At 35.7% G+C, this 18,031-nt stretch overlaps 2 protein-coding genes across 5 annotated transcripts in view; one reads left to right on the forward strand and one right to left on the reverse strand.

Annotated features, from left to right (window-relative positions):
• LOC105330416 (serine-rich adhesin for platelets) overlaps positions 1 to 13,139 on the forward strand; it is a 42,804-nt gene extending 29,665 nt beyond the window's left edge. For 3 of the 4 annotated variants that reach the window (XM_034480763.2, XM_066080282.1, XM_034480764.2), the window contains exons 18-31: positions 162 to 386; positions 2,296 to 2,478; positions 2,606 to 2,767; positions 3,284 to 3,484; positions 3,948 to 4,117; positions 4,413 to 4,572; positions 4,706 to 4,789; positions 5,093 to 5,251; positions 5,506 to 5,629; positions 8,462 to 8,610; positions 8,954 to 9,089; positions 9,212 to 9,496; positions 9,709 to 10,392; positions 10,918 to 13,139. In XM_034480763.2, the coding sequence (XP_034336654.2) occupies positions 162 to 386; positions 2,296 to 2,478; positions 2,606 to 2,767; positions 3,284 to 3,484; positions 3,948 to 4,117; positions 4,413 to 4,572; positions 4,706 to 4,789; positions 5,093 to 5,251; positions 5,506 to 5,629; positions 8,462 to 8,610; positions 8,954 to 9,089; positions 9,212 to 9,496; positions 9,709 to 10,392; positions 10,918 to 10,949 (2,754 nt within the window). In that variant the 3' untranslated portion in view covers positions 10,950 to 13,139. The remainder of the gene's footprint in view (positions 1 to 161; positions 387 to 2,295; positions 2,479 to 2,605; positions 2,768 to 3,283; positions 3,485 to 3,947; positions 4,118 to 4,412; positions 4,573 to 4,705; positions 4,790 to 5,092; positions 5,252 to 5,505; positions 5,630 to 8,461; positions 8,611 to 8,953; positions 9,090 to 9,211; positions 9,497 to 9,708; positions 10,393 to 10,917) is intronic. The other variant, XM_066080283.1, reaches the window with a different exon arrangement.
• Positions 13,140 to 14,262: 1,123 nt separating this feature from the next.
• Positions 14,263 to 17,670, reverse strand: LOC105330417 (uncharacterized). The gene is made up of 4 exons (XM_011432084.4): positions 17,489 to 17,670; positions 16,008 to 16,792; positions 15,140 to 15,869; positions 14,263 to 15,045 (listed from the first exon to the last, which is right to left on the reverse strand). Exons 2-4 carry the CDS (start codon positions 16,777 to 16,779, stop codon positions 14,346 to 14,348), a joined length of 2,202 nt encoding a protein of 733 aa, XP_011430386.2. The 5' UTR covers positions 16,780 to 16,792; positions 17,489 to 17,670; the 3' UTR covers positions 14,263 to 14,345.
• Between the last annotated feature and the right edge of the window lie 361 nt (positions 17,671 to 18,031).

The raw sequence follows: 18,031 nt of genomic DNA on the forward strand, positions 1-18,031 counted from the left end.
TTGAATGTTTTCCATTTCATTTCATTTTTCAAGAATATTTTTGATTGCCCTTGTTTGCCAGTAAATTTTATATCAACATATGAAAACTTATAGCAATCAAAAAAATATTAGTCAGTATTTTCAATCAAGATAGAAATTTAAGCCTTCATTGTAATCGGCAGATTAAAGAAATGAAGGCATTACTGAAAGAGAAGCAAGAATCCCTCCAAAAGAACAACAAAAACCTGCAGACATATAGGCAGGCTGTGGATGAAGATGAGAGGAAGAGTCTTCAACATGGGATGACCATCGCTCAGAGGAGGAAGGAGCTGTCCAGCTTGTGTGCCAAAGCCAGGAACGACTACTCCAGGAAGGAAATAAAGAGGGACTTCAAGGCCGGACTACGGGTAGGAACCTTGATTATTATCCCCTGAAAGAACTTGTTGTGAAGGGAATACAGCTTGGATACAGTGTGTCCACTTTAACATATGGGCAAGATTTAGAGAAAACCTTCGCACCAATGTTTAAAAACATTGTAAGAAAATGTCTGAAATTGCATGAAAATTTTCAAACCAATTTATTTAGTATTTTATTGAGCTGGATTAATTTAAGATCGAATTTTATTACTTCCCTGCCATGTGTACAAACTAGTGTTCACCGGGGGATAGTAACCTAGGCTGGAGGCATGACTACTGTAGCACTTACAACCCTGTATCTCTGACTTTTTACTGTGTATATACACATGAGTCAACCTCTGATCTTATTGAAGCCTGTGGTCATGAGTAGCACGTGCCGAGAGTTCAACTGTGTATAAACAAAGCAGGCGCTACCCAGACTGATTTCAGAGACACCTGGCTTGTTTTAGATTTCATCTCAAGTTTTATTTTGAATATACAGAAAAAAAAACTTGTACATGTATTCTATTATAAAAACAAATCGGTTTATTTTTTTTATTTCTACCCAACAATATTTTTCCCCTGTAATTACACTTTGTACGGTTCTCATTTTTCATTTACCATGCGAAATCGATTCCCTGTTTATCGTAAGCACACGATCAAAATGCATGACAGCTTGTAATAATGATCGAAAGATGATTCAGTCAGTGATCTAAGTAAGAAAAGTGAGAAGAAATAAATTTATTCACATTTAATTTGTTTAAATGATAAATTACTACAGTATATCGATTAAAATCCATACGATTTTTACACAGAAATTGAAGCAGTATTATAGTAAATACTCATGATTTTATTGGAGGTTTGCATAAATTTTTGCAAAATTTCATATCAAATTTAAAAAAAAAAAAAACAATGAATAGGGCGAGGTCCTCGTGTCAGGGAAAAAAAGTAACGACCTAATTTCCGAAAAATACGGTATCATTAAAATAACAGTATTTAAAACAGGAATTTTATGTTAGACTTGATAAAAGTGACCTCGAGTTCATTACTGTGAAATTAAAGTGAAAGTAAACAGTTCACATTTGCAACTTATTTTTTTTTGGATTTAGCTTTTAAGGTAAGAAAAAAACGTTTTGTAGAAATGAAGAGTTAGAAGAATGTTCGAAGTTTAAAGTGAAGTGGACAGAATATTAAATTCATCCCATTTTCATTGAAACAGCAGCCAAAGGACTATGTGCGGTATGGTCAAATATCTGCCCCCGATTTCAACCAATTTTTAAATAGTATCGTATAAAAATAAAATCTTCACAAATCATTGGATAGAGGATGCCTATAACTTTAATATTGATTTTAGTCATCATTGCTCATTCGCTGTTTATCTATGACGTCACCTAAATGACCTAATTTCCGCAAATTTGCAAAGAATTGAAAATATTCTCATTTTTGCACTATATTTTGCATTTGGAAGTATAGAGCGCAGGTCTGCTCAAGTGCGATTTAAACGTATGTTTTTCTTCAGATAGTTATACACGTTATACTAAAAAACGGTACTTGAGCAAGCCTGCGCTCGATGTTTCCCAGTCGAAAACCATCGGAAAACACCAATATTTTGCTACAAAACACCAATTTATCAAAATAATGCAATCTTCATGACGTCATTCCTACATTATGACGTCACTGTGGTGATAACCTTTTACACTTTTACTTCCAATATGATTTTAACTATCTTTCACTTTAATTTCAAAGCTCTTTCTAAAACTTTGATTTTGGGGGCAAAAAATGCATAAAACCGCACATAGTCCTTTAGGACAAAATTTCCTGAATTACAAAGAGTGGAAATATAGTCCAAGATCTAGAATCAGAAGAAATTTTGATATTTCATGTTTAAAGTGCATGTATGTTGTTATTTTTTTTCATAAAGGAAATGAAAAGAAAAGCAGGGAATGTGTCCAACATAGAGGAATTAGAGGATGATGATTTATATAACAGTGATGAAGATGATGAAGATATTGGGAACTCTGCAGAAAATTTGAAGGTTTTCTGTGTCAGTGCCACTGAGTACCAGAAGATGAGGAACATTATTCTGGATGATGGACCACCAACAGTAAGTATTAAATCATTGAAACTATGAAGTGTATGATACACAATGAGAGCTGTGAAGGGGAGACGTGGGGGGGATTAAAAACCAAAACAAAATTAACCAATACCCGCCACCTCAATATCTGTTTTAGGTGTTTGGTACAGAACAAGAGACACAAATTCCAGCATTACGTTCTTACATCCATCAAATGACGGAGGTTCGACATCGAAGCAGTATGGAGCAAATTCTTCAGAGAGTAGCACAGTTTGTGTTTGATATTCAGAATTATCTCACAGAGGATGAAACTATACAGGTCAGTAAGCACTGATTTCATAGTTATAGCATTGTCAATTCTGTTCTGCTGTTACATTTATACATGTATTAGGCTTTCCAAAGTTAATTCTATGTTTAACGTTTTGAGAAATTATTGTTTAAAAATAAAACCCAATTTTTAGTTTTAGTTTTCCAGTTTGATTTTATTTTTTGCAACTAGAATACTGCAATCTGTAGAAATACAAAATGTTTAGGGTACATTATTAATTATACATTAATATTTAATGGAATTGTCTTTAAAACTGATAGGAAAGGTCAATAAACGCTTAGTTTACCTAAAGCTTGAATGCGCTCACTGCAATTGTATTAATATTAATGAATAAAAATCATGGTTTGAAAATTTTGTTTGTTTTAATTTGATAGCCTCCATTGTAGGTTTTGTGTTTTGGAGGTGACATTAAACAATTTGAGCCTCCTCAACTTTGACTTTTTATTCAAAGTACATTAATGCATTGATGTCAGTAGTTGCAAATAATAAAATTGAAAATTGTTTCAGACTAAAGGAGAGCGATTAAAATCTCGCAGCGCTATTGAAGAGAGGACCTTCACTCTAAAGCAGAAATTAGAATCCGTCATAGCACAGCTGCAGGCGGACATTGAGGGAGCAATATCCAACCAAATCAAGCCTAAACTAGGAGAGGGTATCACCACAGCTACAGCCAGAGCCAATGAGCAGACAGCTAAATGGAGTGCTCCGGTATTTAGTCTTTATAATTTTTCATTTTATATACTACAGTAAAGAAGGGAGTCCTACATCAGATACATTTATAACAATGTGCCTTAAAAAAATTCCCAAGCTTTCTTTCTGATGTCTTTCTGTAGATAATTATCCTTTTCAATTGCCAAAATCAAGTATTGTTTGTGTCCTTTTATTTTAAAATGGCCAGTTGAGAACTGATTCATAACAATATATTTATAAGAGCAGAGATTTCAGGTGGGGATATGTATGCTATTTAAATGTTTGATTTACATTACCACACATGTACTGGAAAAGCAATAAGAACTTTTCCTGTGTTAGATTCATTTTGAAATGGTGAAAGAAATATATCAATTAAAAGTAGGGTTACTGGTAGGTCCCAAATTGTTTTATATTGTTAATGCCTGGTAATTATAATTGTAGTAAATACATGTATATCTATTTAATTTGAACCGTTCTTCAGGTGGACAAAGAGAACAAACAGGCGGGGGGTCTACATTTTAGTACTTACCGTGCGACGGTCAGGAGACAGGGAGTCTACTCCTCCCCGACTTACGGTCAGGTCAACTTTAACGAGGACCTCACCGCTCCCATGTACAACAGTATCAGCATCGTCTGGGATAAAGTCTTCAGGTAACAGACTACCTTTGTTTCCTAAAGTTCACAAGGCATCTACTTCCCCCTCCCTCCCTCCCAATAAAGATTGGAAAATAGAGGTTTTACTATTTTGATAATTTTAATGAGATACACCTATAAAATACAAAAAAGTACAATAGTTGGACTCAATTACTGTTTCTGTAAGTATTTTATTGAACTGGCTTAAAATGTACTTCGAAAAAATATCAGTTATGTATTATGTCTATGTAGCCATCTTTTAAGGTTTTAGTTGGTTGTGAAATGAACCATTTCCTACTTGGTGTGCTTTCAGTGGAATTCTGTGGGGTTACTTTGAGAGGTTTAAGGTGACAGTACTGATGGTACTGAGACAGTTTGTGGCCAATCTCTGTCAAGAGCTTCACACCCACGGGGTCCAATCCAGTAGTACCCAGAGGGTGCAACTCTACCTCCTGGATACAGCCAATCAGAAAGTAAGGGAGGGGCATGCTGGAGTCTCGAAATCAATCGGAAAATAGAATGTCAATAAATACTGATTTGAATAATTTATTGTTTACTTTTATTCAATTCAGCTTCAGTTTATGGTTTTGTTTTGCATAATTTCAGTTGACAGAGACAGTCGCTCAGCTGAAGGAATATGTGACAGAAAGACAGAGGGATGCCAGCCGGGTCTTAACTCCTGTAATAAAGGTAGCTGCTTTGTTGTGTACATTTCAGAGGGCAATACAAATATAGTTTATCAATGCACTTTTAGTGCACCTACATGTAAGCTGAAGCATATTTCACTTGTTATGCTCAACCATGAAATGGCAGGGGCACAAATAGTCTTTATCTGCAGTGGTTTGAAACTGGATTCTCTGACTCACAATTCAAGCTTTGAACCCACAGAAAGTTCATATCCCCAATAGTCCGAACTACATATATGCTTGCACTCCCGAATAAGGGGATAATTACACATCTACACAGTTATACGAAGATGATTTTATTTTTTAGGAAAACTTGACCCCTGTGTATGATTATTGCGCTGTGCAGTCAGGAGATGGGACCTATGCTCGAATTAAACAAGCAATGGCCGAAGGTGTCGATAAAGGGAGAGTCTATATGTTTGATGATGCCTCTCGCAGACTTTTGCAGGAGTTGGAGCAAATCCAGGTTGGTGAAAATTTATTGTGTGGATGAAAGATTTCACAGGAGTTAAAGGAATGCACATGTAGGTAACACACAGGAAACTCAGGTTCAAGTCTGAGAGTGAAAAATATTTCACATTCTCTTTACTTGAATCAAAATGTATAAATAGATGTTAATTTTTTGCGGCTAAAACTAGACCCAAACTTAAAAAAAATAATATATCACATTATCATATTGGATAAGCTGTATTGCTTATTGCTTTTCTTGTTAATGATTAGACTGATGTAGTGGCCAAAGTTAGAGATACATGCTCTTCTATCTGCACAACATTGAAGACTGCTTTTGAGCCCCTTTGGGAGGCCCCAGGGACATTTCTACATCTCAGAGATAACCTTCTTCCAAGTAAGTGACCTTGTTATCATACCAATGACTACAGTGTATTTAGAGTACATATATTACATCTATACTACTATGTTAAAATAATGGACTCAAATTTTTGGGCTTTAATACCGATAAATCGAAAGAGCACTGTCTTTTGTTTTATATATTTTTAACATCATTGGTACTTGAAGATTACCATTTTGTTTTTATTTTTTCTCAATTAAGCTTCGCTAATTAATAATCAACGAAAATTCCTCAAAATATCCCAGAATTCATCTGGATTTTTCGGATTTTACAATCTTGCGCGTGCGCAATACATTCAAGCTAATGCGATCTTTAGTTTATGTTTCCACAATACCATATTTCCATGAATAAACTCAGAAACAATACACATACGTGTACATTTTCATTGGAAATTTGCTTTATATTCTGTTCATATATACCGTAATGTCACGTGTATAACACACACTTTTTTTCAGCCAAAATTTGATCAAAAGTGGGGGGTGCGTGTTGTACATAGGACTAAAATTTTACCCCCATTTTTTCAAGCCGTGATTCTTAATACCACGGGAGTAGTGACTGCCGATATAGCATGTTATGCAAGTTGTATGAGTGTATACTAAATTTACTGCATCAGAAATACCTTATTCTTAGTTTTATTTCCATTTATTGAAATACTTATTCTCTCTCAACACAATTTCTTGCATCAAACAAGTTTAAATATCGCCAGTGTATTCGTCATTACGGAAGCAGCCACCTGTTGACTTGGCGCGTGGTCAATGTTTGTTTAACAATTTCCGGTGTCAGAAGCATGCACCTGTCTTGTGTCGGACTTCACAGGGTGTTTTTAAGTGCTGATTTTATTAAACTTGATTACTACTTGTCCATTTATGCAGTTAAACGTTATTGCTTTACATAAACACTGCTAAAAATACATCGATCATTTGTACAACTTGATAATGACGATATACGACATACATACGTTTATTTAACAACAATCAAAGAGTTTTACTATAATTAATCAATTAAATCATTTCTTTTGATGTTGTTTTGGTTTATATCTGCAAACATTATTACTTTTAAGCACTAAGCTTGGTTGCCGTTTTTCTCTACATATGATGATTTTCAACGTCTCCCCTGTTGTATAAGAAACTCATTAGGAAGTGTGAAATGATATTTGATACCACCCATGTAAATCATGCCATCCCTTTTAAGAAAAATTGTAAGAACTTTGACTCTAATATCGCTTGGCTGTGTTCCGATCACGATATTGCAGTAATTGCGCTTGGGTTTTAAAATTATCATTAAACATCGTTAGTTATTTCGAAAAATGCCGGCCATCGATTTTCATCGCTGTGCTATGTTCCGATCACAAAATTAAAGAAATTGTGCATGGATTATAAAATTATTATGAAACATCGATAGTTTTGGGGGAAATGGCGGCCGTTGATTTTGCCATTTTTTGGGTGCGTGTTATACATAGGACCTGCTGTTTTTTCACCATTTTTTGGTCAACTTTGGGGGTGCATATTATACACGAGTGCGTATTATACACGATACATTACGGTATTTATATGATTCCTTATGAGAGAAATTATAAAATAACAATTATACATATCAACTTAGTTCTTAATGGCAAAAATATATTTGATTCCATGCAAAAAAAATAAATCAAATTGTGTTTCTTAGGAGAGTGAAGATATTTCATGCTTTATCGTTAATATGATAAATTTCCTATGGACCTGGTTTTACGATAGAATGCGTTCCGTGTATTGTTTCTGTAGCAAAGAAAATATGTGTACGTTGGTGAAAAGGTGTTGAATTCTTCGATTATATGAATTAAATTTTTAGATGTTCAAAAGGTATTTACAGTAAAAAGGTTTATTATAATAAGTTTGACTGTTATTTTCAATGCAACTTCAATAGACACAGCTAGATAACTCTAAGGAAAGTGTAGTGAAATTAATAGCATTATTGTAGGTTTATAGCTTTGTTATGTAAATCATCAATACGGTGTGTCAATGTATCTATTTCGTAAATGTCCAATATGCAATGTCAACCCGTGCACGCACGAGTCAAAGTCTAGTGTTATAAATTTAAACATTCAAAATTTTGTTTGAATCAAATGTGTTCAGTTTAAAATTGTTATACAAAAAATACAAAATAAAGAACAAGAAAACTTGAGATACACAGGGCATAAAACAGTGTATTGATTTAACATTGTCACAGGTGCTTGTGGACTGGACCATGCATTACCCCTTACGAGTGTGAATATAAAATGCCACAGAGTCGAGATATTTCTGTTATTTTTCGACTGGAGACATAAGGGGTTGTTAACGATAATTAATAACAAAAATTTTTAGAAAAATCAAAGTACACATAGAACTGAAAAGCGCTAACCCAGCTTCTGAATGTATATTAAGGATAAACAGTGTATGTATATAACATTTCAGCTTCTGTATTGGCACTAGACTGTATTTCCTCATCACTGCGTGACACCCCCCGCTATGATGCATGTAAGCCCCGTACATTAAATTTACAATAGCCCGTATGATTCACAATAGCCCTTGCAGTTATGTGCATAAACCCCTGAAACAGGTTCCCTTACTAGTTTAAATGATGTATACTTCTGCTCATAGGGGGCGGTTATTCGATGCACCGGAAGTAGAAGTCTAATGACAATAAAGCGCTAGGCTATGCTTTTTGGGGGGGGGGGGGGGTAGTGCACGGTCCAGTCCACAAGCACCTGTGAACATTGTATATTGATTAAGAGTTGTGTATTGATTTAAATCTTTGTACTGATAATAATTGTACATTGGTTAAAACAGTTATACATATTCCAATATTTTGAAGGCATAACTGAGATTTCACTTAAATTACAAAACATAATGGAGGAAGCAGGTGTCAGAGCTCCTGTTACTGCCATGCCAACAGCACCCCCTGCTGCCAGAAGTGATTCTGACCAACCAGCAGCACAGTCTAGCCAATTTCAAAGGCTGCAGGTATTGTCTTCATCACTATATTTTAATTTTCCAAACTTTTGTGATAAGCGCTGTGCACAATAGAGATAATGTACTATTGAGATAATGCAACACATATTTCTTGAGTGTAGAAGATCAGTAATTGATGATTTCTGTTTAATTAATTACAGTTACCATGCCTTTGACACTTTTATACAGTTACCATGCCTACAAACATTTTGTACAGTTACTATGCCTTCGAAACTTTTGTACAGTTACCATGCCTTTGACACTTTTGTACAGTTACCATGCCTTCGACACTTTTGTACACTTACCATGCCTTCGATACTTTCATGGAGTTACCATGCCTTTGACACTCTTGTAGGACATCCAGGGAAATGATTCCTCAGAGTTACCTCAGCACCCGTCACCTGATTCAGATGTATTAACATCAATCAAGTCAGAACTGGGAGGTACAAGGCAACCTCTGGCTGCATCAGCCATCAAGAGAGAACCCCAAGGTAAGCAACACATTCAAACTGTGATGCTCATGCTAGAACCACATTATTTTATATGTATTATTTATATTGGTTCTTTACTGTAATAATTAAGCTAATACTAAACCACTTTTTATCGTGTTTAGCCTCAAGTTCAAATAGTCCACCTGTGAGATTTCCATATGTGAAGTCAGAGCCCACTTCCAACACTAAAGTTTGTTGTTTCTGTGGATACCCTGGGACAAATCCTGTCCAGTGTGAGAGATGCTTGGTGACCCGACAAACCTCCAAGGGAATGGTCTACAGGAAGTGTATCTTCTGTAGGCAGATAGGGACCAGCACACAGGTCTGTGAGAAGTGCAGGAGATGCCCCCACTGTGGCAATTATGTTCTTCCACCAAACTCTGTCTGCCAGCGATGCAAGACCAATGGTGAGACTTTTTAGAATGACATTTAGGCAAGGTTGTAGATCTGTTGACGTGTATATATACATGAACATATTGTACGTTGGTAGCATTTTATTGTTTATGCAGTTATATTACTTTATCTTTTACTTCAATATTACTGTGCTTATCTAATTTCAGAGTAAGAATTTTAGTCCAAAAGATAATAAATGATTAACCTGATCTGGTTATATTTTCAGCTCCATCCACATCTATAGATGGATCAAACACCAACCCTTTATCAGCAGTACTGAACTCGGTGGCAAGTGTTACACTAAAGAGGATAGCTGATGCAATGCATTTACCAAACTATCCAGCAAAGGCTTGCAGGAGTTCTGAAACAGTTCAGCAGAAAGGAAGTCCTCGTGTAGTACAGAAAAGAAGTTGTTACAAAGTTCAGCAAATAGGAGATTCAGTGATAGGTCAGCAAAGAGGAAGTGTTCCCACAATACAACAGGTGGAAAGTATACCACCTTTCAGGAGAAAGCATAATGTTCAGCAAAGAAACCTTGGCCAGCAGCCGCAGAGTCAAATTATATATGACAGACAGAGTGATACAGCAATAGGTCAGCAAAGAGGGAGACCACAGACACCTAAACAGAATAAAGTTTTATTGATAGGTCAACAAGGTGGAAGTATCAAAATAGTTCATCAGAATAGCAGTTCCTTAAAAGGTCAGCAACGAAGAAGTGATTCCACAATACAACAGATGGGAAGTGCCCCTCCTTTAGAGAGACAGTCTAATAACATTGACCAGCAGCCACAGAGTCAAATAATATATGACAGACGGAGTAGTACACCCAATAGTCAAGCCTGTAATTTGTCATCTAGAGGGAGAGATAGAATGGGGAGCCTCCAACCACCATCCAGAGTGCCAAAAAACTGTAAATAATGAAAGCATTCTTCTGATTTCATTTATATTTTTCATTGTTCTATGGTAAAACATCTGTAATTTGGTTGGGACCTTGTCACATGTCTAAATTTAAAATGTTCATTTTATATAAGTTAACTATAGTTGCAACTAAATGCCAGTAAAAGACATGTATAAACTGTAGAAGCAGAAATATTCATTTAGTATTTAATTTCGTTATTGTTGGCAGTATAAATCAACAAAATTAAATCCATGACGAATTTTTAACCCAAGTAATAATGAATACAAAGAGATAACGATATGACAAAATTAAATGCAACGAAATATTTTGTTGTTTAAAAACAACGAAATTATGCCCCAACGAAAATATGTGTTTTTCGTTGTCCTTTTTTTATTCTGGAACTAAACAGCAGGCAAAGGCTGATAAAAAATCTATGTGAATAAAATTGATGTGGACATTGGTTCAGTGCCTTTCAGAGGGAGACTTCAGCCTTTTATGACAGTGTGTAAACTAAAGATTGTTTTCTTTTTCATTTAGTAGGATATAAGGACATGTGCAAAGAAAATTAAAGAAGAAAACAATAAACACCTTATACAAGAACATTTTACTGATGATGACTAATTTAGCTGTCTTTTGGAACAAAGGAACTGGCATTTTCATACGTAATTTTATACTCTGTAGATGTATACAAGCCATACTTAAGTCATCTCATTCCACTCGAGTAATAAGATTGGAAAGTGGGTGAATTAGTTGTGGTTCATATTAAAACATTTATTCCAACCTTTCAATGCATGAGCTTTCATCAATTTTGGATATGAATAGATATCTGTACATTTTATGTTAATTTTTGGAATAGCAGTCACCTTCCAATACAACATATTCTTGAAGTAAATTTAAAATTTGAATCCGATGAAAAATCAAAGTTCTATACTGCCACCCAAGTAGTGCTGCCTATAAGATGTGTTCTACATGTTTTTTTTATTATTATTTTTTTTATGTCCGAGATGTGTGCCATTGTCACTTTTATATTTTTGAATTTCTTATCAATGACTTGATGGACATTAAGTGGTATCATATTTCTGTGTCCAGTTACATGTATTTTTACTTTTACACTTTTTATGTCCTGTCATGTAGCAGTATTTAACCATGTTACAGAGTTTTTGTCATTTCCTTCTTCTGTCCATTTTCAACACTTTTTATTTAGCACAGTGTTTTGCTAAGTTCAGTGCTTTTTTCTAAAACATGAAATAGATGATACATTTTGGTAAAAGCAATCCAATTGTGCTCTCACAATGTCCTTTCCTTTGAATTTGACTGCATTATTTCTTCATTTGCAATTTTAGTTTATAATACACTTCTTATGAAAATTGTTTTTTGTTAAGGTGGTATGGGACACTTCCATGTTGTGACGTATTACATGTATTTATTGAAATAAACAATAGAATTAAGTGTAAAGTTATAAATAGTTTCTTTCAGAAAATGGATAACTAGCAGCGTAGTGAAGTGGGTTTGAGGGTTCACTGAGGATCTGTAAGTCATGAGTTTGAATCCCACTGGGGATTTTATAATTTTTATCTTTCCAAAAATTTTTGAAACGTATTTTTTGTTTAAATATTGTAAAATTTAAAAATTCTAAATCATTGAAAGTATCTAAATTATACTGTACTTTAATCAAATTGATATCTACAGATGTCCCATACCACCTTTAACAAAAATTTTTGAGTGATAAGAATGTCAGGACCTTTTTTAATCATGACCTTTGCTATGACCCTGATTTTGCTATTGCTTCTATTGGATATAGCTCAGCTTGCCATGATACTTTGTATATGTATAATTCACTGAACTAAGATTGGTGTTTTGGGGTGCTATTCAACTAGTTTGTTATTTTATTTTTTTTTACCTGGACCTTCCCTATGACATTGGGTGAGATATGTCCCATTGTGTTCTGAAATTGACCCTCCATTTGACATTGAATTGACTGCCACTTAGTTTGCATTTCTCATAGTTGCTGTTCAAGATAGATTTACTTTTCCTAAATTAATGATACAAATTATAAAAAAGTGTTCAATTTTTCATGTTGCTATATAGATACTTTTATGTGGGAGATTTTTGTCCTAGGGACATGTTCACAGTTTTAACATGTAGATAATTATTTGCCTGATTTAGTTGTATTGATTATCATTGGTGCGATTCTGTGGGTAAAGTAGGACAATGTTTGTCCTATCAATACAACTGCTTACAATTTGATAAATGAACTTCAATTCTAGATGTCTGCAACACCTCTGAAAATAATGAACTTACAATATTGTTGTAATTTATTTGTTCAAAGTTGTTATTAAATTTCTTCTTTGATGATTTACAGAATGCATTAACATCTGATGTAATCGTACCATGTATTTGTATACTTTCTAGTATAAAACACTTCTTGAATTAAGTTCAAAGGATTGTTAATTGTTTATTTGCCGAAGATAAGTGCCCCACCTGTTGGATAGTATAGTATAATTTACATTAGTATAGTACTTGTATCGTTTTCATGTATATTTGGATAGTGTGTAGTTTACTGTAGATTTATAGAAGCACGTTTAAACTATATGGTTGTCATAAAATATCAAAGGAACCAGTGATTATTTTTGGTTTTCTAGTCAATTGGAATGTTTCTGTTGCTGTTCATGTTTTTCAAAATCTCTCTCTCTCTCTCTCTCTCTCCTTGTTACAACACAGTTACTATGATATATTGCTAATAAAACATACAGAATTCTTGTTTTTGTACGAGTCATTTATTAAAAACAATGATGGACAGGACACCACGCATGTACACTGATGTAGACTGCTACTGCATACACAGTTTGAATTGTGAACGACTGTTGCTAGATTCTTGCATGATGAAGTAAAATTATCGGATTAATAGAATGTAATGGGATTTATACCGTTGAGTTATAAACACGAGCGGATCTAAAGGGGACCCCCCCCCCAGTAAAATTAAAATTTATGAAAATTACATCGTAAATTTAACAAAGTGGCATGGTCTCCCCTTCCCTGTCCCCAGCTTACAGTAGAAATTTACCTTAACATTTTTATCGACACTAAGTAACTAAACTAGTTTATACACATTTGATTTCACGTAGTTACACATATTACAAAACCTCGGACTTATTATTACATTATTAAGTCTGTCTTTTAAAAGTTCAAAGAGTGAGAAGAAGTTCTAAATTTTGCTAGAAGATTTTTGCCATTACAATTAATCGGTCTCTGAAGATAAGTTTGCGAACAGAAGTTGTCTATCAAATGCAGATACAGAAAACTCTTTGGCGAACTTGTAAAAGACGACGTCAATCTTTGCTTGAAGATATCCAAAATTCTATATTCAATTGTCAATTGATTTGAACTTGTACCAAATTATGACATATTCTGAAGTGAACCCCGGCTAGACAGCTCATCTATTATATTTACAATCCAAATATCGTTGTTTACAACCATATTCTTATAACATTTTTTTAAAATACAAACATCCGTGGTTTAAATTTTGACTAATATTTTTTAAAATTTTAAAATTTCTTTCCAATTTAAAGAGGGAGTCTACCGTATTATCATTAGTTCTTTAATTAACACCTAGTACTTTCTTCAAGTTTCTTGCAAAAATTCAGCTGCACCTTTTCAATGGTATGTGCTCATGGAAACCCCCAAGGCCACAAGCATATGATAAAATACTGTGTACATATGTTTAAAAAAACAGAACATTGTGTTTCAATATTAAAATGATTGTCTTTGGATGCAAATTTAGCGCCGTTCCCAATTTTCTGTTAATTATTTTTAATGTCTCCAAAAGCACATTACACATTCTATATTTGTGCAACTGTTGCAGTGAAAGCCCCCCAAAAAATGTTTAAATTTTATTAATCGAAGGTTTATTTTCAATATTACAAGTCTCTGTACACAATTTCAATACTTTCTAAATTTAAGTCATTTTAACCATACGATGTCTTTGAATGTTCGGTTGAGCAGACAAGTTTGTGACCTAATTTCCAGGCGATTTTCTGACAGGCCACGGAACAGTACCAGGCCTTCATACACTTGCCACATCCGGGGAACTTTTTCCCTTCCGGTGCCTTCTTGCCGCATTTAGTGCAAACGTCTGCATCGTCTCCTTCCACCTGACAGCGAGGACACCTGCACCAAAAGTTGAAGGACTTGTAAAGCCACGCCCTCCTGAGCTTACGTGGCATGGCCGTGTCGATGTAGGTGGTGAATATCTCCTCCCCCTTCTGTATGGTTCTCTTGGCCCTCACTGTGACGCCGCCCTTGCCGTGGACCATGCCGTCCGATACCTCCACATTGTTGAGGCAGGAGTGGTTTAAGCATGCGTGAAGAGGAAACATTCCGCACACATTAGATGCTGGTGGCTTTTCTTTTAGATACTTCAGGAGTCTGAGGGTGCGGTCTTCGTCTTCCTCCGCGCGACCAAGCTCCTCCAGGAATTTGTGATAGGGCGTCCATGGTGAGGAGAAAACCTGAAGATTACAGACAGCTTGGTAATAACGCCCGTTATACTCTGCATCTGTGATTTCATAGCTCACGCCATCTCCACAGTCGCTGAAGATTTCCCGAAACAACGCCTTGATCTCTTTCTGATCTTTCTCCACTGAGATATTCCCATATGCAATAAATCTGAAATCAAAGTATTAATGTAATATTGTTAATCAAGAATGCATTGTTGTTTTCTTATCTGATACAAAATAATTATGCCCAAAAGTCATCTTACTTTCTGTACGGACTTTTTGCCATTGCCCACTGGTCCTTAGTTGGAATAATGTCTCCACTTTCTCTGGCCAGTGATTTTGCTGTAGTGACAATTGTTGCCCACACTCGAGCGAGAATTAATGGACTGAAATGCCCATCCCAAACTTCCACCATGGTGCCTGTTTCATCAGGTTCTTTGCCGAGATTTTCCGAGAGTTTGAAGAGTCTTGCTGTGGCGCTGGATCTCGCGGGGCATATGATTTTGTGGTAAGTGTTCCAACTCTGCGTCCGACAGTCATTGCTGCAGTACTTGACGAATTTGCAATTTTTACAGTATATCGGTTTCGTATTGGGCCAGTATTTTAACACCAAATCACGAAGATCACTTTCCATGGTTGAAAAGGTTTCCATGAAATATTCCTGCGGTGAAAGCAGAGACTGGGCACAATGGTCACACGATTGGATGGTGGTTTTGTAATGAACAGTGTCGAACACTTTACCGAGGACAATGGGCGAGTCTTCGAATACCGTCTCCCCCTCCGGGATGTCCTCGGTGGCATAGATAGCTCGTCCGTACTCCGTGAAGTCCACTTTGATGGGGCAGTCTGTCGTCAGGGGCCCGTACAAGCGTATAACGCGGCATTTCTGGAAAAGAATTTTCGGTTCATCATCCTTGCCTGTTGTCATCTGTGTCGCTTTGCGAAACCAGAATTCAGCAAGAACTAGTAGATCGAACCTCATCAACATTTTACCTGAATAAGAAGAAAATTACACTGAAAAGTACATCTTGCATAGATCTGCGCAACTACGAAAGAATCTTATGCGCAAAAATAAGAATCGAAAAATCTATAAACACATGTAAATTGTTTACAGTTGTACATAACACCAACCTCCTAGTTTCCAAGTGTCTTGTGTTCGCTTCATTTTTGGAATAAGCCAAAGATCTTGGAAGGTCGCCGTTATTTCGTCAAGATTGTTGCTGGCGTCGGCTCGAAGTCTTCGAACGACATAGTTGTTGGGGTCCTGTTGAAGAGCCATCGTAAAGCATTTCTGGGCTTCTTTCCATTTCGCGGCCTGCATACAATTGTGACCCGCCAATGTCGCATTGGCCACTTGTTGCTGCACAAGGTTATCAAAGGGCTTCTGTGGGAAGGTCTCCGTTTTGATCTTGTACTTCTTTTCCAGAATTTCCACCTCTAATTTGAATAAATCGACGTCTCCTGGGTAAGGATCCTGCGTACAGAAGTCCACTGCATTATAGTCCCTCTCTTCGTAAGCAGCAGCCTTCGTTTCCACGTCTTTGATGATGATTTTCTGAAGCTCTCTCAGGTCCTCAATGATTTCCTTGTGTTTTGGGACAATTTTCAGTCCTGCCTTGTAGCAGTGGTATGCGTCTTCATATTTCTCCAATTTTGTCGCCGCCCTTCCACCGGATATGAATGCGTCCACGTGGTCGGCTGGATTCAAAGACATCAAGAATTTGACGTCATCTAAACAAGTTTGAAATTTGGATAGTTTAAAATTACATTCAGCTTTGTGTGCAAGGTACTCTGTATTTTGATTATCCTTTTCCAGCAGTTCAGCATACAAAGATTCTGCACATTCATAGTCCCCGGATGTGAACTTTTGATAAGCGATTTGGGCTTCGTCATTGGAATCCATATTTGACGTTTTTCTGAAATATAGAATTTCACTTATTTGATAATGGTCTAACCTTTGCAAACAAAATGTTGAATTAACCAATACAAAATTTCCTTTTTTTTAGTACAATCTTCTATTCGACTATTAATTTCGCGAATATTTCACGGTGTTCCATATGTTGTATAGATTTGCATAAAAGTGATAATCTCCCAGCTGTCCCGTGAATGCGGTGCTGATGTAATGACGTCCTACCTGCAGAAAACGCAAACACTGGAGGCAGTACTAAGAAAAATATGCATCCACTGTTAGTCGCGTGCGCTCTATTTCGATCTACACACGTGCAGTAATATCTTTAGGAATAATCCAGATACTTGCTGACATGAACATCTAATATTAGTTAGGCAATTGGCTAATTTTTTGCGACACAAGTAGGTTTAGTTTTATAAAATTACTTAATTAAAACGACGTTATCTAGTAATTTTGCTCTAAAAATTAATTTTAAAATGTCATTACCGTTAAAATCTGAAATCGTGACCAAACAAACATTTGGATATCGGTCGTTGTTTCATTTTTTCAATGCTGACATCTCTTTTTACATGCAGATTTATCAAAAGAAAAATTTAGCACTGAAGGTCGACGAAGGTGATTAAAAAAACATCCACATAAAATACCAATGGGAATTTACATAATAATTTTTGTTCAATAGATATTTGTAGATTCTAATAAATACCTGAATTTTGCTCTACAATAAATTCCTTTGCATTGTTTTCCTGGTCAGTGAGTGTGCACAAGTCCTTCAGCAGATGCAAGTGCGAGAGTGTGAAAGAACTGAGAATACTGGATGTCTAATTTTGGAACAGAGAAACCATACCGCTGTATAATATATTATTCCCCGCGTGTGTTTAATTATTCCCAAGCCTGATCAATCGTATACCCCCTGCCGCTGAATAACGCAGGAATTAGGCGTCCACCGAGCGGGTTTTTGTATTTTTTTTCCATGTTATTATCTTGGCATTTTTGAGGGGTGTGTGTGTGTTGTATGTTCGATCTGGTGAACATGGTTCATCGCAAACAGAAACCGAATACAATTTGAATTGGCGAAATGATTTAATGAAGGTAAAAAATAATACCTTACTGTTTGGTACGGTAATGGAAAAAGAAAACTATGAAAAAACTGTCAAAATGAGTTTTTTTTTAAGTCGATAGAAAATAATACATAATTATACCAATAAAAAACATATGTAAAATGATTCTCCCTTTCAAACATCTCAAT

The sequence above is a fragment of the Magallana gigas genome, chromosome 3 (genome assembly GCF_963853765.1).
Source record: "Magallana gigas chromosome 3, xbMagGiga1.1, whole genome shotgun sequence".
Taxonomy (NCBI): Eukaryota; Metazoa; Mollusca; class Bivalvia; order Ostreida; family Ostreidae; genus Magallana; species Magallana gigas.

Coding starts and splice junctions, on each gene's coding strand:
- LOC105330417 (XM_011432084.4), bottom strand. CDS start 16,779: ATGGATTCCAATGACGAAGCCCAAATCGCTTATCAAAAGTTCACATCC. Junction 15,870..16,007: donor AGACACTTGGAAACTAGGAG/GTTGGTGTTATG, acceptor CTTCTTATTCAG/GTAAAATGTTGATGAGGTTC. Junction 15,046..15,139: donor GCAAAAAGTCCGTACAGAAA/GTAAGATGACTT, acceptor CTTTGATTTCAG/ATTTATTGCATATGGGAATA.